General features: G+C 40.6%; 1 protein-coding gene across 5 annotated transcripts in view; it reads right to left on the reverse strand.

Annotated features, from left to right (window-relative positions):
- Positions 1 to 25,756, reverse strand: part of tet3 (tet methylcytosine dioxygenase 3) — a 52,929-nt gene that overhangs the window by 11,193 nt on the left and 15,980 nt on the right. For 4 of the 5 annotated variants that reach the window (XM_048188906.1, XM_048188907.1, XM_048188909.1 and 1 more), the window contains 4 exons: positions 25,523 to 25,579; positions 5,358 to 8,277; positions 3,773 to 3,863; positions 1,849 to 1,942 (listed from right to left, as the gene is read on the reverse strand). In XM_048188906.1, coding sequence (XP_048044863.1) covers positions 1,849 to 1,942; positions 3,773 to 3,863; positions 5,358 to 8,277; positions 25,523 to 25,579 — 3,162 coding nt within the window. Of the gene's footprint in view, positions 1 to 1,848; positions 1,943 to 3,772; positions 3,864 to 5,357; positions 8,278 to 10,401; positions 10,821 to 25,522; positions 25,580 to 25,756 lie in introns of those variants that run through there. The other variant, XM_048188910.1, reaches the window with a different exon arrangement.

Raw genomic sequence — 25,756 nt, forward strand, 5'->3', positions numbered from 1 at the left:
TGACACGCCCCTACTGCGTGCTAGAGTCTCCGAAAAACAAGCCGATTTCAACCTCAAAATGTACGCTTTTAAATATACCAATACTGCTATCTCAAACACGGAAAGGCTTCTTCATGATCTCAACTAACAGATTCTGCAAAAAAACGAAAATCACCAATTTTGAAAAAAAATGCTTCTTTCTCATTTTGCTCGAGAGTTGTGCTGCCGACTTGTGTCCCTGGTTTCCGTGACGGGTCACATATATATATATATATATATATATATATATATATATATATATATATATATATATATATATATATATATATAGTTATCAGCTATAGACAGTAACCAGCGCAACTAAATTAGTCAGACCTCTGCCATTATTACAAATACCTTTTCGGATAGGTGCTGTTGTGGAAAATGTGCTACCATGCCAACATCATTTATTTGTTTACATATTTTATATTTCATAAATCTTAAAAGTTTTTACAAACTTATTACAATTACATCAAGCTCTGCAATCTGGAAATGTGGATGTCGCATGTGCCAACAGCAGAACAGTTATCCAAACAACAAAGAAATGTACAATTCTCGCCATACAGTGTGTGTATTCACGCACATACTTGATGCTGTCTACCTTTACATTAACGACAGTAACTGGGCTGTATTGGCCCACGTTGAGGAAACAGTCGTCGGTGAAATGTGTGGTGCAGACATACAAAACTTTGGAAAGTTGTATCAGTGCATTACTAGAGAAAATAAAATTAACCCACTGTTTCTTCATAGGCTCGGATGAAGGAACTAAAAAATACTAAGGTGTTAATTTGTACATCCAAACACTGAGCAACTGCCATGATTCGCTCGTTTACAAGGCATGATGTCTCTTGAGGAAAAAAAATATATATATTGTGCTCAAATCTCACTGTAGTAGCTAATTTTCTCATGGGCGGGCAAAGCAGAGAAAGGGGAGGTAACCTTCCCCGTATGAAGATTCCAGATTGGGCCGTCTGAGCTTTCATTTTCTTAATTTACCCAGGGCTCGGTTTACACCCATCGCCTTTTCTAGCCACTGGGAGACCATATGCAGGCTAGGGGAACTCATATTAATGTTAAAAAACCTCATAAAATGAAATTTTCATGCCATGGGACCTTTAAAGGGTTAGTTCACCCAAAAATTAAAATTCTGTCATTAAGTACTCACCCTCATTTAGTTCCAAACCCGTAAGACCTTTGTTCATCTTCAGAACACAAATTAGGGTATTTTTGATGATCAAACTTTTTTTGAAAAAAGAAAAAAAAAAATTCTTCTCTTCAGTGTTAGTCTCTGATGCTTTTCACGCTGTAAACACAGTGGTACACTTCCGGGTTCTATGTCAGAACGCCGGCTCAGTATTGCCCGGCCTCTGCATCAGCACTACACGCATATGTCGTGGTGCTCACGTGAAGCATCGGAAACTGACACGGAAGAGAAAAAAATTCTTGAATAAAGTTGTTATTTTGTTATTATTTCTTTGTGCACAAAAAGTATTCTCGATGCTTCATAAAATAAAGGTTGACCCATTGTAGTCACATGGACTATTTTAACGATGTCTTTAGCTTTCTGGGCCTTGAAAGTGGTAATTGCGTTGCTGTCTATGGGGGATCAGAAAGCTCTCGGATATCTTAAAAAATATCTTAATTTATTTTTCTAAAGATGAACGAAGGTTGTACGGGTTTGGTACGAAATGAGGGTGAGTAATTAATGACATAATTTTCATTTTTGAGTGAACTAACCCTTTAAATCTGTTTAAAACCCTTTAAATGTTTTCCAATCAGTCAGGTAACCCGACTAGTTGATATTACAAATATGTAGATTTCCACACTTACCCACTTAGCGATAGGACATCCCTGAGAGCTCTTTCCTTCTCGCCCTGTGTAAACCACCCTCTCAATACGAATGGCTTCACCCTTCTCTCCATACCTGGAATAATAAGGGGAGAGAAGGGGACATAGGTAACTCAAATTACAGTTTAATAATGCAACATGAATACAACAGCACTACTCAATCTTAATGAACACTCATTTTAAATCACTTTATACTTAAATCAGATTTGGGTGCACATATGTAGAATTCAAATCGAGGATTTAAGGCAGTCAGTACCAGTGTGAAGAGTATGGTATAGCTTTAGTAATGCAATTTTGATATTGTGATACATTGAAATGTATTGAACGGTTACATTTGTATAGTGAAGTAGTGGGTGATACTCAGTTCTAATACACACATTTGTATATGACGGCCCATGTTTGCAGTCAACAATTGCTTGTCTCCTCAAATGAAACTCTCAGGGCATGAGCATGACAGCAGCATGTGGGAAGTATAAATACTGTCAGTTATAACTACACAGTCTGGTGGATAAGCTTCTAAGATCCACAGGGGTGGGCTATAAGGTCAAAGGCCACAAAGGGGTCAGGCTTAGGCTTAAGAAGGCTATAGCCACTGTCTGACAGACAAACAAAGGGGAGGTTCTTCCTCTACCAACCAGCTCCCCCTCTATCTCAGAGGAGATGACTCAGGCTATAGAATTTACAGCCACTATGCCCTCAATCAGCTCTCAAATAAAGCAACGAGAGTGGACAAGTGTACCAGAGGTCAGCAAAGGTGGAGATACTCTATCCAAATGGGTCAAGGAAGTTTTAGGTTCTGTATGCTTACAAGGGAAAGGGGGCAACACCCTGTGGAGCTTTTCATATTCCTCTTCACTTCTGAATGATCACAGGATCATTAAAGTATTATTAAAAGTTTTTAGTCCTCAGGGAATACAGTATATCAAGTAATCTCATTTATAGCAAATTAACGTGATTCACCGCATAAACAGAGTGAACATTTTGAACATATGATCCCTCCTGTAAAGAGAATACTACAGGATACTCATTGCTTCAAGCTTTAATATGTACCCTTTATATATATATATATATATATATATATATATATATATATATATATATATATATATATATATATATATATACCCCAACCTTTTCATCACTTCATCTCCTTCTTTAATTTCCTCTAAATTCTTTCTCTTTTCCCCTGCTATTCATTGTCTCTCTATCTCCCTGTCTCTCCCCTGTGTCGATCTGCTGATGCCAATATTTCCTGTTTCTCCTGTTGGATTCTGGGTCAGGAATTCCCTGGGGACAAGATCATAGAGAAGGAAGGTGGGAGGAGGGGAATGGGAGAGCAAACGGCAGAAAAGAGAGATGCTTATCCTCAGCTGGTTAAGAATCTGTTGCCAGGATCCAACTGCCAGAGCTTCCAAACAACTCTCTCAGAACAATGAAAGGGTCGCTAGGGAACTCTTAAAGCAAATGACGTTGGGTCAGCATTATTCCTCTGTGTTTTTTGAAGATTAATAACTTCTGTTTTGAACTGTAGAAAAATATATTTTAATCTATAAATGGATTTTCATTTGAGTTTGTCTGATTGTTACTCATTGTATGTGTATGACAATATTTTCCTCCAACTTTTTTTGGTAACATCTAACTAAAAAAGGACAACACAGAATAGGCAATTGCTAGAGAAAAAGCAAGCAAGCTGAACTTTAAATTCAACATTCAAAATAGTTTCTCCAGCTATTTCCCCTCAATAAAAATCATTTTAAAGTAGAATCTCACATGGCCTTTAGGTCATGTCCTGTAGGTTGTGTTTGCAAAAAAAAAAAAAAATGCCCACAACGAAATCTGCAAAGGAGACATTATGGAATGCAGTGTGAACCAATAATGATTCAAGAATCTGACTCGTGCCTCTCACCTCTCTTCCATCAGTTTTCTGACTGAAGCCATGTCTGGCCCAGACCCCAAGTGGTTGTAATATGGGCCCTCGTCCTTTTCTAGGATTTGGTCTAAGGGAGACAAAGAGTGAAAGAGAATGCAGGTTAAAGCATGGACACACTCTTGTACTCTTGTAATATTGGTTGATTCAGATTCCTAATGTGTAATACCATTAGAATGATAGTATGAGTCAGTCCTGTGTGTGGGTGAGCAAAAAAGAGAAAGTCTTATGAAAAAAGTGTTCTTGAGAAAAGAAAAACATCTAGTGGATGCATACTACCTGCTTACTCAGCAGCGTAAAATACTGTAACAGTAATAAGTGTAAGAATAGTTAAAAATATAGGAAAAACAGTACTTTTGAGAATGACAGACTGAGAGAAAAATGATACAACAGTCAAATATATATACTAGATATATTCCCCATGTTAAAATCAATATAAAGACTGTAGAACTGCTGAATGTACTACATATGGGACGTGTTTTCTGTGTTTGTAAGTATCAAATGGCACTGGGTGTTCCCTGTGGTGTTGACAGAGTGCTATAAGGATTCACTATGGAAACCTCCCTTCTATTGTCCTTTGCTTTTAGTAACAGTCAAGCTCCAACAAGTGTTCAGGCACAGCTTACTACCCTTGAATGAACACTTTCTTAAATGATTTCTTTCATATTTGGCAAATAATTTTGACAATTACATATCACATGTATAATAAGGTTTATATAATGAGCTTCTGATAGCTTATCAGAAAATCTTTCAGTTGAAATTTGCAAAGAATTGTCAGCTGCTGTTACAATGCAAAAGGACAACTTTCACACAGTTCAGCAAAACCTCTGAAATGACAAAATAAGACATACGAGGGCCAAGCTGAGAGGTTGCAGTCCATCTCTTCTCACCCTGTCCTCCCTAGTCCCTCCCATCTTTGATGTCTGACCACAGTATATCATATGATATATGAGCAGACTCTCTTCATTGTGTGACTGCCTCCTTTGGAGAAACTAGCTGTACTCACTGTACCAATAGCCTGAGCACAGACAGAAGGCACTGCACTGCCCTGGCCCAAAGAATTACAATGGGCTCCTTTCTTCAAAACTATTGTTCCTCTGCAAGAGGCACAGAGAACAGACTGTAGAGCAATGCACGGTCCCTGATAGAGCATGCATTCTCAGACATGGCCCAACACTACCCTGAGAAATGTGCTGATGCAGAAATTATGTGATGAAAAAGAAACATTTGGGGCTTCCTGAAGGGAATTTTGATGATCAATTTAGTCTATGTTGTAGTCTAATGGAATAACCCTAACCCTAATATTTACTAGCAATAAAGCTAACTGTAATGAAGCTTAACTATAATAAAACATAAATTGAGCTAAAAAATAAATAAAAAAGATAGGGGGTTAGATGGGTTAACTAAGCGGGTCTCATTGTCTGATCAGTAGAATGTAAGGGGATGTAGAGTGGGGTGCTGTGTTATAATGTCACAAAATCTCAGTGTCTGTTTGAGAATATGAATGCTCTTCCCCAGTTTTCTAAACCAGACTTTTTTTCCACCTGAATTCTCTCACACTTACCTACGCAGTCACAGATGGGAAAATCAGGTTGGGAATTTTTCCCTGGTGTATCCAGTAGGCTCTTGGTGGGAGTGTCCAGGTAGCGCAATGGTGACTCAAGAAAACCTTTAAGTGAAGGAGAGGAGGGAAACATATCCTTGGTGGGAGTATTCAAATCATCCCCCTCTCTGTCTGCAGAGAAACATGCAGTTGTGGAGAGCACAGTCACGCCACCAGATGACTCAATCTTTATACGTTTAGTTGGAGGGGAGAAAGGTGTAATGAAGGGGTAATTTTGCTCCAGAATTGCATCCTGAGCTACAGATGGGAGCTGCACAGAAGGTTTCACGTCCACCTCACATTCCTCACTTTCCTGTTTGACAGTACAGAGCTCCTCAGATGGCAATGGTGTTTTTTCCTTCAGTCTTTCAGTCATGTCCTTTTGACCTTCATCCATAGGCTCAGACTCATTTGTGGGAACAGGAGGGCAGTTAACTGGCTGCGTTGGGGATGGTGACTCGGGTCTGGTTTGTCCTGAGTTTGGTTGTGACTCGGTCACCACTGGATGAGCAGGGCCATTCTCTGGGGTCTCTGCTGCAGAAGCTGAGGAAATGGTGTCCCCAAACTCCTCCTCAAACTGGCGAATCAGCTCTTCAAATTTAGGATCTAGGTTACTGAGGCCAGCCAGAGAAGGAATTGGCTGTGTTGTAGAGGTTTGAGGGGTGATACTGTTTGTTGGGACACTGTCATTTGGCCCAGCTGGGCCTGAGCAAGCTATCACCTTCTGGGTGGATGGTGCTAGGACTGACACAGGGGTAGAAGAAGAATGAGTGTTTTCAGAGATGGGTGTACTACTGCCATTTAAAATGGATTCCTGAGATTGAGCTGGAGCTGGGTGGCTCTCAGCCACCTGAGAGGGGGGAAGCCCAGCTTCCATGCTTGGTAGAGATGGAACAAGCTGAGACAGGGATGGTGCATATCCTGCGGAGATGAAGGGAGGTTTCGATATTGTAATCTGGTTCTGTGGGAGAAAAGTTGGTTGGGAAGCTTTCTGTTTATGCTTCTTGATAACAATCTGTTTGGGTTTTGGAAGAGGTGTGCCCAGTGGACCAAATAGCCCACCCACTGGCTGCTTGAGAAGAGGAGAACTTTGAACATTTTTTTTCTTTTTGGGTTCTTTGTGATCCTGTTTGATGGTTAAAGGACTCTCTGGAATAGACTGTGGCCACCATTTACGAAGGTTCTGACAAGCCATGGGGGCTAATGGACTAAAGGTAGGAGAATTAGAGAAGAGGTTACGCTTATGATGAAGGTGCTGCTGTAGTGCTGCCTGAGTTGAGTGCCTAATGGTGGGTGAAAACGGCTGACCCTGGAACGGCTGCTGGCCATTTACCATACCCTCCTGGCCCATGACTGCACATCCTGAGCCCAGGTACTCCTTTGTATCCACCTCCTGTTTAATGTGAGGCACTCCAGCAAGGCTGCCCTTGCGACCATCCTGCAAGCTGGGGTGAAGGAGTGGGAACTTGAAGGCTGAGTTGGTGTACTTTCCACCGGTGTCTCCAAGGAGTTGCTTTAGCTCAGATACTGGGTCACTGCTGCCTTGGGATGGGTTTACAAAACGAAGCTGGGACTCTGTGTTCTCAGTCATCCATGGGTTCCGAGGGGAGCTTCTCTCGCAGTTTCCAGCTGTGCCCTGGTTCCACTGCTGGGGTCGGGGATTAGGGGTTGATGGGTGTATGATTGTAAATGGGGACTTGGAGGATGGGTATGGGGAAGCATAGTGAGATGAGTTAGGTGCAGGGGCCTCACCCTGAGACTGAGGTCTCTGCTGCTCCCATGATGATACCTCCGGAGGGTAATGTCCTGGAGGGATGGATCGTGGCATAGCAGAGGAGGCCAAAACAGGACCAGAAGATGAAGAGACCACTTGTGGCATACTCTGGGGGTAGGAGGTTGGCAGATGCTGATGGTGATTTGCAGGAGAAGACTCGCCTGGAGAAACAACAGATTGTGGGACAGTGGCAGACAACTGAGTCAGAGCCTCAATTGCAATGGCTGTTTGCAAGCTAACATTTCTTTCCTTGGCTATGGACAGAACACTAGGTGAGCAGGGAATAGGTGCTGGTCGGCCAAAGGGTCTAAGAGCAGAAGGCTGGTTAACAAGTGGCTGTGGATTTGTGTCTTGCATACACAAGGGGTTACTTCCACATTGTTGAGGTTGGGATTGAGAATAACGATGCTGTGCATGTGGCTGTGGAGGAGCACCCGCGATTTTACAGGAACCTTTATCCTGGGAGTTAGCCACCATTTTGATTTGCTTCTCCAGCCACTCCAGGTAGTCAGGGCAGTCTGGGCCATCACAATCACAGTTAGGTGGCTTGTGGCCATGACGGGCCTTGTTCAGTGCTGCCTGAAGAGTGTTTAGATCTTCAGGGGGGTACAACTCACCATCCACACCTTTCTTTCTGGCCTCATCTGCTCCATTAGACATTTCCTGATGGAACCTTTCATACAGCTGAGCTGTAGGAGTCTGAGAAGTTTGATGGTTGGTGTAAGGTGGCAGTGAGCCAACAGTAGCAGAAAAGGCCACCAGGGTTCGTGCATCCTCCATATCCACATCATTCACCGGTGTGCTGGCATTTTGGCCACTCCAAGCACCCTGTTGAGATTCAGGATTTGAAGACTTCCCAGCTTGCTCAGGGACCCAGCCCGGTGTCTGGGAAATACATCCAGCCCCCTCATGGAAGTTGTGCTGGTGTTGCTCCCTGGCCACGCCACTGACTTCTTCATCACAAGTATTTTCTTCATTTGCTGCATGTTTGCTAAGCCCATTAGACAGTTCATGGTTTAACACGCCTTCTTTCAGGCGGTCATGGGACCCAATTTCCATCTGGCCTCTTCCTCTGGGGCCATCCACTGAACCCACCACAGAAACAGTCTGTAGAAGAGCAAAAAACATAAGTTACTTGACAATGCTTCAGCAAACTGACAGTTTACATATATCTACTGAGTGTGTGTATATTCTTTCAATCTTTGTAAACCTTTTGTAGCAACGAAGTGTTATGCATTGATTACATCATACAAAAATAAAGAGCAAATACTATTTTAATATATTAATTGCCGACTAATTAAAACAAACATCATAGCATTTTGTCCTGAAATAGTGACATAATCATTTACCTCTATTAACTAAACAACATATTCTGATCTGTTAGACCATCTTGGTATTCTCTGTAAGGTTGCTGCCTGATTTGAAAGAAGACTACATAATACTTTGTCCCATGGAGTTCCCTGGGTTGCCTTATGCTCTTCTTTTGCTCTTTCTCTGTCTTTTTTTTTCTCTGCTTGCAAGAAGAACACATTCCGCAAAGACAACATAAAATTGGTTATTGCTGTATTGTCTAATTTAATTGATGTCATTGGGCAGACATTATTAAAATAACCTGAGTCTACCTCTACATTTTTCAAGGGCACAATTAAGACTGCTTCTACCAGTTCAACTGTCTCATGCAAATACAACCCCATATTTACAATTATAATAGAACTGGTAATGCCAAAGTCAACATACTGAGAAACATACTCTTCCTGGTTCCTGGTTTTCAGATATCCTCTTTGCTGGTCTATACGCTCTCTATTGTGCTTTTTTCTTGAAAGGGCTAAATGAATGTTGTGGAAACTGTGAACTGGCTCCAGGTGAGTGTGAAAGGGCAATATCTATAAGCAACCATCTTCGTGACACTTTTAAGTGATAATGTATTTCTAAAACATACTATAATATCATAAATTTAAGTGAATGATTTGTATAATGCCTTTAGTGCTCTTCTATGTGAAATGAAATGACATGAAATGAAAACCTGTTTGCTGCACAAAAGACAAATTCAGAGGGCTTTGTCCATGGTGAAGGCATATATTATAAAAGAGGACCTTGTGGTTTTATCATGCTAACTAAAAAAAAAAAAAAACACCCATGAAAAAAACCCACTAACATACATAACTCTGTCTATTCAGATGTCTTAAGCAGTAATTCTGTAGAAGCATCTACAATATTTGAGTATAGTATAAGAATTTTTTTTGCATAAAATGAAGTTGTTTAAACCTCTCTGATTGTGCCTTCATCGTAACAGCCCTTTAAATGGGTTATACTGATGGGCAAGCTGTTCAGACACTTTGAATTCACCTTAACTGATGGTGTCTGTTTGGACCCCCATGGGCTGTGTGCCAGCCATTGAGTAGACTGTTTGTGTGTGCGTGTTTCAAAAGCATGTGTCAGACTAGTTACCCCACTTACCAACAATGGTCACACTTCAACTCTTCAAAAAAGCTGAACCACACAATTGTTACAACAGGCTATTTTTCCTCTTTTCAGTGATGCAATAAACACCCACGTGTATGCCTTCATGCCGAATACTTTCACAATATGGTCTTAGTGTCACCGCAGAGTTCACTAGAACACACTTGCACGCAAAAAAAGCACTAGATAGTTTGTTTTTAAAAATCAGAGAGTTGATTTATTACATGCGCTGTGCAAGATGTGTATCAGATTCTTTGGATCAGTGACATACATATATATATGCAGTACACCTGCAAATGCACACCTGTCTTGACAGCAGAAAGCACGTGCTTAGGCAATTATCTGAGGCGTGCCAGGGCTTTTGCTGCCAAAACTCTCTCCCTCTTCTTACAGACACAGAGCTACTACTACTACCAAAACATTAACACGCCCAACCAGAAGAGACTGTAAAACCGGTTTTACTCAAAAGTATGAGGTGCCCTTTAAACTCTGTATGTTGCATCTACTATGTCTCAGAATTGCACACAATTAACAGCTGTCCCAGAGGTTGACAGCAGAAAGCAAAAAACCAAACAAAAAACCAAACAAAACAAACAAAAATCAGAGAGGCTGCAGACGAGGTTTAAAGCCTAGTAGTAGACAGCTGAACACGGTAAGACACACAACCCCCCCCCCCCCCTTTCCCGTTCCCCGTACTCCGGTGCCTTTCACAATCAAAATACAAAGCTAAAGCATACAGAGAGAGAAATTAACAGATTGGCATCTACTCACAGTGGTCTATCTGTCCCAATAACGTTGCTGGAGAGACAAAGGTGGGAAACGTGGACAAGAAAGTGCATGGAATACGGCATTCGAGACAGTGCCAAATAAAAAAAAAAAAAAGAAGCCAGCCGGTGGAAATCCACTATGGGTTCTTTTCTCTTTCAGTCTTTCTTTCTTTTCTTTCTTTCTCTCCCTCTCTTCTCAGTCAGCCAGGCAGTGCGGCACACGGACGCACACACACTCACGCACGCACTCTGTCATACACACCTCCCCCACGCACACACACTCGCTCTGTTTCTCTTCCTATCGCCACTGTCGTTTCTCTCTTTCTCCCTCTCTCATTATGTCTCTCTGCTCCTCCCTTCCCTTTTCTATATTCTCCTTCTTCTTTCTGCTTTTCGCATTCACCGTCTGCTTTGCCTTAAAGCCCCCACCCCTCTCTCTATCGTTTGCTAGCTCACTCCCTCCCCCCTCCCTCGTTTTCTCCCTCCCTTCATTTTCCTCCTCCCCTCCTCTTTTCTGTGTGTGCAGAGTGAGAGAGGCCATTATCTGAGCCACACTGGGCACGTACGATGGAATGGTGGAGCGTGCAGGAAATACAGCCGCTGCAAAGCATAGAGAGTGAGAGAAAGCACGAGTGGCAGACTGGCTGGCTACTGCGCTAAATAAAGGACTGTATGAACACAGATCTATGGCTTATGTGAAAGCAGAGATGCATGTTATTGTAGAGGTGTTTTGGTCTTGGTTTTTGGCTCCATAAGATGGAGGCTGCAGCAGTTAAATGTAGACGTCTACTCAGTCATCACACAGCAGCTGCCATTTAGTGTTTAAGAAAAATACAAATAAACAAAAACAAAGAAACGGAAATGACTGGCGCCGATATATTTATTCCTGTCATTATAGTGCTGTCCTCAATAGTAGACAGTCTGTTTGAACTCTGTATTGACAAGCGCTATATATTGCAAAACATCACAAGATGCTGATTTCGAACAGAAGATAGCTGGCAGAAGATGCTTACAGAAGAAACATACACAGTTTCATGAGAGACTGTCAAACTGTGAAAGGAATGGCAGTCATCTACATCATATACGAAGCATATACATTGGTGCACTTATATAAACCGCAGATATAAGAGCCAAGCAGCAGCAAACGAGTCTCAAAGCCGAGGAACACAGGATGTGAGGGGGAAAGCACAGCGACTGACAGAGGCAACCACAAGGTACAGGGAGGTTAACAGGAACCGCAGAGAGATAGGAAGCTCAAAGTTTTGAGGGAAAAGACAACGACCGTCACATAACACACATGCGTTTATGCACAATTTTGCTGCTGGTATTTTGACTCGATGGTGTTTATTCTGCTCGGAAGCGAGGGAAGGCGACGAGGTGCTTTTGCAGCGATACAGAAGGGGCAATGTTCGCGTGAGGGATTCGAGGGTAGGGAAGAGCAGAAGATAGAGACCACGATGGTAAGTGAGTGTTCGGTGTAAAAAACGAATCACTCTCGCAGTCTTAATCATGTTCTTTTCTAAGCTTTCTTTGCTGCCTAAACACTTTGTTTCATGCCAACCCATCTCTTCGAACTCCGAAGCTTCTCAGCTGGGTCTCTCACGCTCGCTCTTTTGCTGGCATCTTTTCTATATTTACCTCTCCCTTTTCTCCATGAGCTTATTTTTGTACTCGTTCTGTTCAGAGGAAAACATTGCAATCGTCTTTGACAGTTGCCAGAAAGCCCCTCGGTAGAATCGCTTTTGCATTATGAGGATGCGATCGCAGACTGCGTAACGTGCAATTTGTATGAACCCGCATAACCTCTTGCCATGTCCGCGACTCTCGTCTTGTCGTCTTTCCTTCTAAACAGTGTCTTTCTCTCCCGCTCTCTCTCTCGCGGTTGAGTCCTGCCAGTTGGATCGCCACCATCAACACAGTGAAGGCAAGGCAACCCCATGGACAAACACACACAGACCCAAAGCCCGAGCGGAGAGGTAAAATGCACTGTCACCAGCGGAGGAGAAGTGAGTGAATGAGAGAGAGAGAGAGAGAGAGAGGAAAAACGGAGAGTGGGAACCGTTATGACGTTGCAGTTGCGTCACCACAATCATTCTATGCTCCTAGTCGGCGATAGAGGGCTGGGCAGATGTGTCATAACACATAATGTAGATGTGCCTCCCCTTACACACATACACATTCTAATTCACTCGCCCGTCTAAGCGTAGTCCCTCGCTCCTTTCAGCGTGACACAGCAGTTCCTGTGCCCTGTAGTTACCTCACCCTTCCTGTTGCAAGTTACGGCGCATCTATGCTGAGAGGAGCGAAAGCGGATCACTAACAAAATATGCAGCAATGCGGAGCTGACATAACACTGATTACATGGCAACATTACTACACGCATTCTTTTGTTAAGCTACAAGGTGTCTTTGGACTTTATTTATCGGGTGAACGATTTGTGCCAATATTTGTTAATGCTGACAAACAATGTACCTTTAAAACGCCAAACGCTTTGAGACATAAATCAGGTGAACTGACACAATTTTTAAGCATGCAATCAAACAAACTCACAAACACATTTAAAGGGATAGTTCACCCAAAAATTAAAATTCTGTCATCATTTATTTACCCTCATTGCACCCCATTGACTTTCATTGTATGAACAAAAAACAAAGACTGAAATTTGAAAATGTACAGGTTTGGTACAACATGAGGTGAGTAAATAACAACAGGTCTGTAATAACGGTCCGTTTAACAAACTTTCTTCTCACCTCAATGAGAGACGTGACACTAGCTGGTTACTAATATTGAAAGACAAAAATGATACGTACCTGGCCCATATAATCAGCTCTACTAAACCATACAGGAAAATCTTGATTATTCACAGGTATACACATGGGACCTTTCCTTCTGCATTACAGTAAATGCCTGAGATGTCTTGTGTCTTTTAAAATATGAGAAATCTTAACCAAGCAAGCCACAAACATGCACAGTGTCACAAGACACTGATCATTGATCCAAACACAAGAGACACGGGGGATGTGAAACTAAACAGGTCTCAGAAAGACCACGGTAATACACGGAAAGATTTGGCATTTCAATTAGATCCAAAAGGTCACAACTAAATGCCCTTTCTCACAAATTATTACTCATCAGACAAGTGTCACCTGAATCTTGAACCACCATTAGAATACTAGACACACAAGGTCATGCTTAAGATATGAGAGTCGTTGACCTACTACCACTAGACAGGAACTGAAATTCACTGCTTCATGGCAGATGCAACTCGCTATAGCAGTTATCCTGCAACAACTATGGACAGACATCGTGTCTGAGGGCACAACATTGATAGAGTATGCCTGGGATTAGTGATATATTATAGTGATAGATTTGCCGGGCTGATTTTGAGAATACTGACCAGTAACAGTTACACATTTACATTAAATTTTCAGTCTAAAGCAATAATTTATCTTTTTAAGATGCTTTAATCCAACTGAAATCATTCCAGGATGATTTTTGCAAACTAACAGACCTAACTTTGTCCAGCATGTATACACATTAATCAGACTACATTTAGCATAGGTGAAACACTTCAAATAATAAAATTAGATATTGTATACTTAAAAGATTGTAGCTTGACAATATAAAAACCCTGTTTTTTAGATATCACTATCAGCAACAGCTGCTGAAAAAAACAGAATTGGTCAAAACTCAGGTGCAGGTCTCTTCCACCTCAGCAGATCTGGGTTTCAACCACCAAGTCTTAGGCACTGTTTCCACCTGGTATTAAGATGCATTTTGGTCGATCAGAACACAAGTGAACAAGGGAGACAGATACCCGTTTACACCTGGAGTTTTAATCCGTCTCTTTTGTTTACTTTCGACCACTTCTGTCCTGATTTCTTTGAGGGTATGGTCTATGATTGGGTAAATGTATGGGTTTTTTCAGATCTTTCGATCTAATGGATGAAATAAGCTCACACAATTTACATATGAACACGAAAGGAGATGACAGAAAAACACATGGAGAGCAGCAGCTTTCGTTTCTGCTCTGACAGCCGTGAGACCATGCCAAACGCTGTGCTTGGTACGTTTTTCGTCTTCAGCCGGCAAAGTTTAAATCCTGTCTGGCTAGCACGCTTCCCATAAGGTTTATGCATTATAGACAGATAGTAGCCATTTTTTGTGGCTGTTCGAACACGTTCAACCATATGAGCGTTTCCACTACGAAAGCAATCTGGTCAAATGCGCTTTCGACTACCTCTGGAAGTGGTTGAAAGTGGACAAGCTCAAAACGTTTTAGACCATGTTTACACCTGTATTTAGTGTTGTCCACTTGTGATCCGATCGACCAAAATGCATCTTAATACCAGGTGGAAACAGGGCCTTAGGGAAACAGCACAAATAATGAAACAATGACCTCCAATTCTTTACCTGCATTATCTAAACAATACTCATGTTTGATTAGGAACTCTCAGTTAAAGAATGCTCATTCTCAGATTTGCATGTTCTCAGAAAAATGATGACTGACACAGTAGTTGTTACGGCATTTGATGATGTCTTTTTGTCTTTTGGTTCATCAGTCTAGAGTGACTCATCTGTTGCTCATCTCAGCTTACAATCACCCACATTCAAAGAAAAGGAAAAAAAAAAAAAAAAAAAAAAAATCAAACCCCCACCTACACAAACCACCTACAGAAAAAGCAGAAAGAAACACACACACCCATAAACACACAAGGATTCAAGCATTTCTGTGAAATAACTCATAAAGCATGTGAGGTTGAATATATTATTACAGTGTACAGTCTTTTAGGGTGGAATGTATAGATTCAAAATACTGCATTTTAAGTAATCCATATATATCTACAGTCAACAAACAGCTAAATTAACTGGATTAGAATAAAGAAAGATACTGTTTTGGTCTTGTTTGTTCTGCTTAAGCATAGTATTCCAAAAGCCAAGTATCCCCAAAGAAAATTCCAACCTTTCAGAATTAAGAATTGAACAAAAAGCTAACAAAGACAACTTTACTTTAAAAAAACAGCTGTCTTTTTGTCTATTACAAGTTCATCCACTCTCCCTTTCCATTTCTCTCTCACACACCCTCCCTCCCTTTCATTATCTATATTTGTTTACTAAACCTCTCCCACCAGTCCAGAGCCGAACACTTTCACATGAACAGATAAAACATGCCTCCGCTATACTAGGGGCCCAACAAAAGGCTAAACCACGGAAGAGTTTCAAACATGCTTTCTAAGAAATGTATACGATTGCATGTGAGGGCACACGCGCACACTCAAACGAAAGCAGAGCACTCGCATGCGTACGCGTCGATGCAAATAAGCTTAGGGTCACTGAGTGCATTAGGTCTGGGGCAGATCATGAATGGCCCAGACAGTCATTGAGACCGTCAAGACTTCCACTTCTGTTTCTCTTGACTTACCTTTCCATTTTTTCCCATCTTCTTTGTAATTCCCATGTCTTTAGTTTTGTAATTGCCCTTTCTTTAGATCTATCTATTGTTCTCTGGCCCCCAATACTTTACTACCTCCCTCCCTCCCAACCTCGTCCTCTTTCTTTTTGCGTGCACCTTATTTTTGGCGTCCCCTGACCTGATGCCTCTTTTTTAGAGCAAAGTGGGTAGGTCTGTGAGGTGTAGGATGTCGAATGTAAATGTCTGTGTGTGTGTGTGTGTGTGTGTGTGTGTGTGTGTGTGTGTGTGTCATAATTCGTCCTGCCTGACACATGGCACATGCAAGTCAACACGCACAACTCAGCTGAGAGCCCCCTCCTCATTTCACCCCACAAATACTCACAAAGGGAAAGAGGGAGACAGACCGAGAGAAAGAGAGAGAGAAAGTGAGGGGGAAGCAAAGCAGAAAAGACATAAGGAAAGAGGGGGAAGGGAAGGGAAGGGAGGAGCGACCCTCATCACTCAGTAAGATGGTGGGAAAGGAGGAGGTATGAGACGGAGGAATAACAGAGCCTAAAGAGTGGTCTTTGTGCAAGAAGTTTTGGAGGAGAAGGAAAAAACTGAGGTGAAATTTGATGAGGGGGATACAAGAGAGAGGAAAGCAGAAAATAGCAGACTGGTAAAGAGACGAAAGCTTGAAAAAGAAGAAGGACAGAGAGAATTGAAAGACAATCATGTTGAAGGAGATAGATGAATGACATCATGCAGATCTCTTTCAAAATGGGAAGAAACCTGATACATAAACCACTCTAGGTTGGCTATATAGTCTCATATGAAATAATCCGTCAAATAACAATTTTTATTTATTTTTTTTTTTACTCAAAACTCAATCTATGTTGGGCAAAAATCTGCCACTAATAACCCAAAAACCTTATTTTGTTCAACTTCTATGGCAAAAGAAGCAATGAGAGAGAGAGAGAATACTATCTTTCCAGTTCTGCACAGTGGCTGGTTGCCAACCTTGTTTCTCTCAGGAGTAAGGCTAAGATTAGCTCCCCATATGTTCAAGTCAGGCGTAGCTGCTCTTAAAGGGCCAGGGTCTCTTTGAAAATGGTACAAAGTACACTGCAGCACTGCATGCGCTGTTTTGTCTCAGCCTCTCTTTCACATACAGCTGAACACAAAGCACAAATGCCTTCCAGCTAACAGCCAATCTGCCTTTCATGCATGTACAAATATTCATCAAAGAATCATTGGGGAAAAAGCATCACGGTTTACACAAAAATTTTAAGCAACACAACTGTTTTCAATATTGATAATAATAATAAGAAGAAGAAATGTTTCTTGAGCACCAAATCAGCTTATTAGAATGATATCCGAAAGATCATATGATACTAAGACTGGAGTAATGGCTGCTTAAAATTCAGCTTTGCCATCACAGGAATGTATCCATCCAAGGTAGAAATTACAAATCACCAGGGGTCAGGGGTAAGATGAAAAGAGAGAAAAAACACACTGATACTGAGCTAGTTCTCAGCTGACGTGCCACAGTACTTCCTGTCCATTCATTTTTCATTAACTGCAGTAGTGCAGTCATCCATTCCACAGGAGAGGCAAAGCCACAAGCCAAAGTGAAGGGCAAACATGTTAATGCATGTGTGGTTGACTTTACCAAACATAAAATTGAGAACAACTAGGTACAAAGGTCCTGAATAGAGACAGTATTTTGGTTTAAAAAAAAAATTAATTAGGCCACCGAGCAATGGTCTAATATCATGCACTCCTTACTAGCATAACAAACAACATGCTAAGAGAAGTATGTAATTTCTCTGTCAGTCCATCTATCCTCCAACTATCTGTCACTGGTCTCTCCCCTAAATTCAAGCCATTGGTTGTGATGCACAAACAAACAGAGCAATGTCTCTGCATATTAAACTGGGAGAGTATTTTAATATCAAAGTTTATTTTAGTCAAAATTTTAAAATAACATTTAACTATACAAGTTATATTGGTCAAGGTATTATCTTAAAAGCATCTGCACACAGCTGCAAGTTTTTAGTGCATTCATGATGGTTCAGCACAGAGCAGTTTTATTTACAAAAACAGACAAGGATCTGCAAGCATTTATCTTAGTTGTATCAGTTTCCAGCCTCCTGACATTTATCAAGCTGATGCTCTTAAAGGGTTAGTTCACCCAAAAATGAAATTGATGTCATTAATTACTCACCATCATGTCGTTCCAAACCCATAAGACCTTTGTTCATCTTCAGAACACATTTTTGATTAAATCTGAGAGGGTTTTTTTTATCTTTAATAGAATACAACAAAATTACCACATTCATTGTCCAGAGAAGTAGTAAAGACATTGTTAAAATAGTCAACGTGACTACAGTGGTTCAACCTTAATGTTATGAAGCGATGAGAATACTTTTTGTGAGCAAAAACAAAACAAAAATAAAGATTTTGAACACGGAAGTGCTGCATTGCGTTCACTGCGTCAACTGCGTAGAAGACTGACAAGGAAGAGGAAAAGTTGTTGAATAAAGTAGTTATTTTGTTTGTTTTTGCACACAAAAAGTATTCTCGTCACTTCTTAACCTTGAGGTTGAACCACTGTAGTCACGCTGACTATTTTAACAATGTCTTTGCTACTTTTCTGGACTTTGAATGTGGTAATTTCGTTGCTTTCTATGGGAGATAAAAAAACAAACTCTCGGATTTCATCAAATATACAAACCCGATTCCAAAAAAGTTGGGACACTGTACAAATTGTGAATAAAAACAGAATGCAATGATGTGGAAGTTTCAAATTTCATTATTTTATTCAGAATACAACATAGATGACATATCAAATGTTTAAACTGAGAAAATGTATCATTTTAAGGGAAAAATAAGTTGATTTTAAATTTCATGGCATCAACACATCTCAAAAAAGGGACAAGGCCATGTTTATCACTGTGTGGCATCCCCTCTTCTTTTTATAACAGTCCTCAAACGTCTGGGGACTGAGGAGACAAGTTGCTCAAGTTTAGGAATAGGAATGTTGTCTCATTCTTGTCTAATACAGGCTTCTAGTTGCTTAACTGTCTTAGGTCTTCTTTGTCACATCTTCCTCTTTATGAAGCGCCAAATGTTTTCTATGGGTGAAAGATCTGGACTGCAGGCTGGCCATTTCAGTACCCGGATCCTTCTTCTACGGAGACATGATGTTGTAATTGATGCAGTATGTGGTCTAGCATTGTCATGTTGGAAAATGCAAGGTCTTCCCTGAAAGAGATGACGTCTGGATGGGAGCATATGTTGTTCTAGAACTTGGATATACCTTTCAGCATTGATGGTGCCTTTCCAGATGTGTAAGCTGCCCATGCCACACGCACTCATGCAACCCCATACCATCAGAGATGTAGGCTTTTGAACTGAGCGCTGATAACAACTTGTCCTTGTCCTCTTTAGTCCGAATGACATGGCGTCCCAGTTTTCCAAAAAGAACTTCAAATTTTGATTTGTCTGACCACAGAACAGTTTTCCACTTTGCCACAGTCTATTTTAAATGAGCCTTGGCCCCGAGAAAACGCCTGCGCTTCTGGATGATGTTTAGATATGGCTTCTTTTTTGACCTATAGAGTTTTAGCTGGCAACAGCGAATGGCACGGTGGATTGTGTTCACCAACAATGTTTTCTGGAAGTATTCCTGAGCCCATGCTGTGATTTCCATTACAGTAGCATTCCTGTATGTGATGCAGTGCCATCTAAGGGGCCGAAGATCACGGGCATCCAGTATGGTTTTCTGGCCTTGACCCTTAAGCACAGAGATTGTTCCAGATTCTCTGAATCTTTGGATGATATTATGCACTGTAGATGATGATAACTTCAAACTCTTTGCAATTTTTCTCTGAGAAACTCCTTTCTGATATTGCTCCACTATTTTTCGCCGCAGCATTGGGGGAATTGGTGATCCTCTGCCCATCTTGACTTCTGAGAGACACTGCCACTCTGAGAGGCTCTTTTTATACCCAATCATGTTGCCAATTGACCTAATAAGTTGCAAATTGGTCCTCCAGCTGTTCCTTATATGTACATTTAACTTTTCCAGCCTCTTATTGCTACCTGTCCCAACGTTTTTGGAATGTGTAGCTCTCATGAAATCCAAAATGAGCCAATATTTGGCATGACATTTCAAAATGTCTCACTTTCAACATTTGATATGTTATCTATATTCTATTGTGAATAAAATATAAGTTTATGAGATTTGTAAATTATTGCATTCCTTTTTTATTCACAATTTGTACAGTGTCACAACTTTTTTGGAATCAGGTTTGTATCTTAAATTGTGTTCTGATGATGAACGAAGGTCTTGCGGGTTTGGAACAACATGAGGATGAGTAATTAATGACACAAATTTCATTTTTGGATGAACTAACCCTTTAAGGATCATCTGAGTATGTTTAGCCTGCTTTGTGAAGAATCCTGCATATGTTTAATGTAAACACCTTTCTCACACATATGCACTTTCTGTTTTATGCATACACACAAACACACACACACAGGGGCACACACACACACACACACACACACACTTTTAACAAAAAATAGTTTAGTATGTTTATTTAGCATTTTGAATTACGAGGATGTTGGCATGTCCTCATAATATAGGGGTGTGGCCTGGAACCTAAATACACACCACAATATAAGGACTTTGGTTCCTCATTATGTAGGTCAAACCAGTACACACACACACACACACACACACACACACACACACACACACACACACACACACACACACACACACACACATTCAAACAGCCCTACTTGACATTTAAAAATGCAAAACAGGATGCATGGTCTGCTGAAGTGTCATTTTTTGGAAGGTAAATACCAGATTAATATGTAGAGGCAATTACCTAACAATTACCAGTCTTGAAACTCTAGAGCGGGGAATGATTTTTTTTTTAATGATTTTTTCTAAAAGAGTCAAAGTAAAAATAATATTGTCTAATATTATAAAAATGCTTTTTTCAATATTATTTTAATAACTTTATAAGGTCCATATACAACTAAAATACACAAATATGCAACAAACAATAAATAAGTTGAAATATATAATTAATTGTACTTTCACTATGAGGTTGATTTACCACCTGAGGAGCATAAATTCTCTTCAGAGTGTGTGTGTGTGTGTGTGTGTGTGTGTGTGTGTGTGAGTAAGTGAAGAACAATGCACACGCACGATGCTTTCGTTGACAATGTTCATGTAAATACTCACCAACAATGAGTGTATTTGACCATTTAGGCCAAGGCTACTATGCTTGTCTGAGTTCCACTCGGTGCGTGCGCACAGAAACATCCTGTCAGAAGCGGATTCAGTTCTCTTTCATGGCTTTGAGTTTCCTTTTTTATATCAAGCATGTCCCGCTCTTTACTTTTTCATTCATTCATGTTTCTTTATTAATAATGCCAACAGTCCTGCCCACTGAAAGCTGCGCGGATTATCATACAGATATAAATACGGCACATTTTAGGACATAAAGGTCTATGCAGCAAAAGAGAAAGTAACCGGTGCATTGTTTCGCAATGTCTCTTGGCACATCAGAGCACCAGTTTCAATAAAAGGATATGTTTCAGTCCAGTCACTATTTTACTTTTAAATTTTTCTTTTTTTTTTTTTTTTTTTTAAATCTTTCATTTCGCCCTTTACCACTAACAAGCTGCATAGCCGCTTGAATCTGAGCGCAGCAGGAGCTCTAGGTTACTGTAGAAACTTAAGTGGATTACCATTGATGGCTGACGTGACACTCGCAAACAGCGCTTAACACACACTTTGGCCAGTACAACCTGAAATATATTATAATTGTAAAATTTTCATCAACTTTGGTAGGCTCAACAACAAAGGAATTGCTGATCATTAGTAATGTTGAATTTTTATTCAATCATTTTTTGGTAAAGGGTGAGACCTGGTGAGCCACATGATTTCTGTCAAAGAGCCAGGAGTGGCTCGCAAGCCATAGGTTCCCGATCACTGCTCTAGAGGATGCGGGCCGATTTTACATGCTATCTGCAAGCAATTACATTTGTACCACATGGCACAAGCTGGTTGGCCTCTGCTGATCCTGCATCCAATGAGACTGCTTGCTCAACATTTAAATAGTCATTTAAATATCAGAGTTCATCTGAAATCCTCCACCTCCCCCAGCTCCACCTGCCTAGATCTGCTATGGTTTTTTATGTTTGTCTATTTATGCAGCAGTAGCATATCTTACATGCTCACAGCAGTGTGTCTATGTATTTGTTAGCAGTAGTAAGTCCATACTTGCTCTGCAGCAGCAGCAGCAATCAGCAGCAGCATAGCAGATCTAGTCCACCAAGACCAAATACATTAACATTGCCATGTTTAATAACATGCTAAAATAATTTATAGAGTTGTCATGTTTGAACTTGTTGTCATGTACAAGTAAGCCAGTTGTGGCCTGATTCCCTGAAAAGTACACTGTACTGGTATCAAAACATTGCTCTGTTTGTTTGCACATCCCAACCTGGCACACCAACAATATGACCAATGACAAATGGGGATTGTTTGGGAAACTTGTTTAAAAAGAGTTTTTGTTGCATATGCTATATTTCATGTCATTATATTGTTTGTTAATCTGTTCTTCTAAATAAACTAATTAGCCAATTTAACTTTTATTATTTTATGTTGAAGTCAAACTGAATTTACTGTTTACTGAGAAAAATCGCTCCCCAAATTGAATATCATTACATTTTTAGCCCAAACACACGTGAATGACACAATTCCAAGGACATGTGGTGCTTACTATGGATTAGTTGACAAAATAAGTACACTTTACAATATGGTTCATTAATTAAACATTAACTAATGTATTAACTAACATGAACTAACCATAAGCAACATTTGTTACTGTATTTACTAATCTTTGTTAACATTAGTTAATGAAAATACAATTGTACATTGTTTATGTTAGTTCATTAACTAATGTTAACAAGATTTTAATAATGTATTAGTAAATGTTGAAATTAAAATGAACAAATGCTGTATTAGTGCAGTTCATTATTAGTTCGTGTTAACTAATGTAGTTAACTAATGAACCTCATTGTAAAGTGTTTTAATCAAATAAGTTTTAATTTTGTTATATGATTTAATACAAGCATATTCATTTTTTAACAAAGTTACAGAATTCAAAAAGTATTGCATAGCAGGAATGACCCATCAAAAACATCAAAACAATGAAAAAGTTAAGAAATTAACTGGAAATTGTTTAATGCAACAAAAAGTTTTTGCACAGGTAAGAATAGATATACAACAAAATAATTAAAAGCAAAGATGAACAAATGGTTGGTAAGAATCAATTTAGTAAAATGAATCATGCTTTCCTTTCATTCCAAACTCAGTAAGCCCTAGTATGTGCTACTAAAATGGTGGTAGCCTATATTTTTCTAGAAAATCCTTTTTAGGTCACTGGCTGGACTTTGGAATGTTTGGTTGGGTGAATAGACAGGAAAAAAACAGACCTGATGATGTTACGCAAACTAAGCTTAGACTATAGCTTGTGTATGTGTTTTTTTTTTTTTTTTTTTTTCTTCAGGAAACTGGTTATATGGTGAGAGATTAGGGCATCAGCTAATTAAAATTGTTTACAGCCATCATTTTTAACATCCTGTTTTTACAAAAGTGAACTTCAGTCTACATTAACTCATAGTGGCATGGCATCTGTAGAATGCGACAAGTCCATACCAGAGCGAATTACATTGTGACTAATTTGCGATGAAATGAAAACAAGCGGCTTCCTGACTTTCGCATTACCTTTAAATGCTCACACTCATAAACCATTTCCCCTCACAAGCACACATTCACACATACATACACACAAATAACACATCACGTGAGCAGCCTCATGGGCGGGTCTGAACTATAATTACAGCCGTGATGTCATCTGCCACTCACTGTTGCCGCAAAATCTAGGTCACCGTTAACCCTTTCCCGTCACGCCAGGGGATTCCACACACCTCGAAATGAACCATTACTACAGACTTTCCATGAGCTCTTTAATGTGGTACTACCTCCCATGCAACTTTCGGAGTCTTTAAAACTAATAAACTGGAGTGATGATATACATTTACCCCACAGATCAAACGCTTACAGTAGAGTGGCGTCAGCTTTTATAGTCAATTTCAGAGCGCTTTCATGTTATGGTTATCCCCACAACTACAGTACATTACGTAAATCGGAAGCCAAACCAAGGGAAAGAAGCACTACACTGAAATGACACCTCTTCAAGGAGCCTCAAATGATCTTCAGGTTAGCTTTGAAGTACCAGTCAACAATTTCTGGGTATACTTGAGTGATTTTATAACAATACAACTTAACGTCACTGCATCGTAGCAAAATGACTAACAAAGTCTGACAATGCCAATCCACAGTTATCCAAATTCAAAGTATTTTGAGAGCAAATAAGCATGTGATGCAAGCCATCTTCTCACAGCAAACTGGCAATTTGTGGCCGAGCGACAACAATGCATGACAGATGAGAGGCATGTTGTCCAACAGGTAAGCTGCAAAATTTTGAGACTACTTTTAGGCAAGCAAGATTTAGCTGTACTGAACGTGTCTGTGTTAGGTTATGTAATCCTTTGCAAGTGTTTGAAGGTGTACAGGATTTAGTGGCGATGCATTTGATCATACGAATCAAAATAGCCAGTTAAAATGAACTGGCAAGGATTATAAGTTCTAGATTCAAGAACAGCGAGTCCTGGCCGGAGCTAAAGCCAAACCCGCCGCGGTGTAGTCACAGCGCAAAGAGGAGCACTGATACCGCCGCTGCTGTCGAGACTGTCTGCTCGATTTTACAGAAGTTGCACCAATCACGATTGCTCCTACGTGTAATTCAGCATATTTGTTGAGAGTAATTCGGCACTAAAGCTCTCAAGGCTCGTCGAGTCTCTCTACCTCTGACGTGACATGTTACTCTAGTCCATAAACACTCCGCCACGTGCTCGCTCACACGGACACACACAAACACCAGCACCGTCACCGCGCATGCGTGCGCGTATGTGACCCACTAACTTTTACTCCCTTTACCTCAGATGACTGGAAACTTTGGCAGTCCCGCCCGCCACTCTTTTCTCTGTTCCCGGGCTTGACACAGAGAGCAGAGAAAAAGGAAGACAGACAGACTGACAGACTGAGTGAGAAAGAGAAAGTGAGTGAGAGAGAAAGAGAGAGAGAGAGAGAGAGAGAGGCCACTGCCTCCTCCTCCTCTCTTTGCCAGGCGAAGCTCACGCCTACATCTGTTCCAATGAGCGCAAAGCCCGGGTCTCTTTAAACTGGGGCCTAGTCCACGCGATTGTCCGCTCGCCCCATTCTGACTGGAGAAGACACATTACAGCACATCGCTGCGAAACGGACCCTGGCATAGTACTATGATCTGAAACGGAGGCCACAAACACTGAGTCGCACCTGCAGCATGCAGGTGGATGCCTGAACACAGCTGTCACTTCAACCCCAAGCAGTCACACTGCATCTGGGCACGCATTGGGCCTGTTGAGTCATGCAAAAAGCACATATCATCAACTGCAGCTCAAAACATTGCACAGTTTCTCAATCATACCCATGCGCTAAAGAAAAACTCAGGGAGCCAGAGGACTATCAAATATAGTTGACATTTGCTGTAACAAGATACATACAGTCAGACAGCTGGCCAAAGGTTATTTAGCTCACCTCTTTAGCCAGGTTTGGGATTATGGACCGGGTTTTTACGTCTTCAAAATATTCCACCTTCCAGGACAATCATGGAAATAGAAAGAAAAAAGAATAGATTTAGAACAATCACTAACCACCAATGACAATAAAAACACAATATCATAATTATCCAAACCTTCATAACCCATGATAATTAGCAAGAAAAAAGCAAACCATTTTTATCCTGTCACAAGTCATGAGTCAGAAAGATTA

The sequence above is a fragment of the Megalobrama amblycephala genome, linkage group LG4 (genome assembly GCF_018812025.1).
Source record: "Megalobrama amblycephala isolate DHTTF-2021 linkage group LG4, ASM1881202v1, whole genome shotgun sequence".
Lineage (NCBI taxonomy): Eukaryota > Metazoa > Chordata > Actinopteri > Cypriniformes > Xenocyprididae > Megalobrama > Megalobrama amblycephala.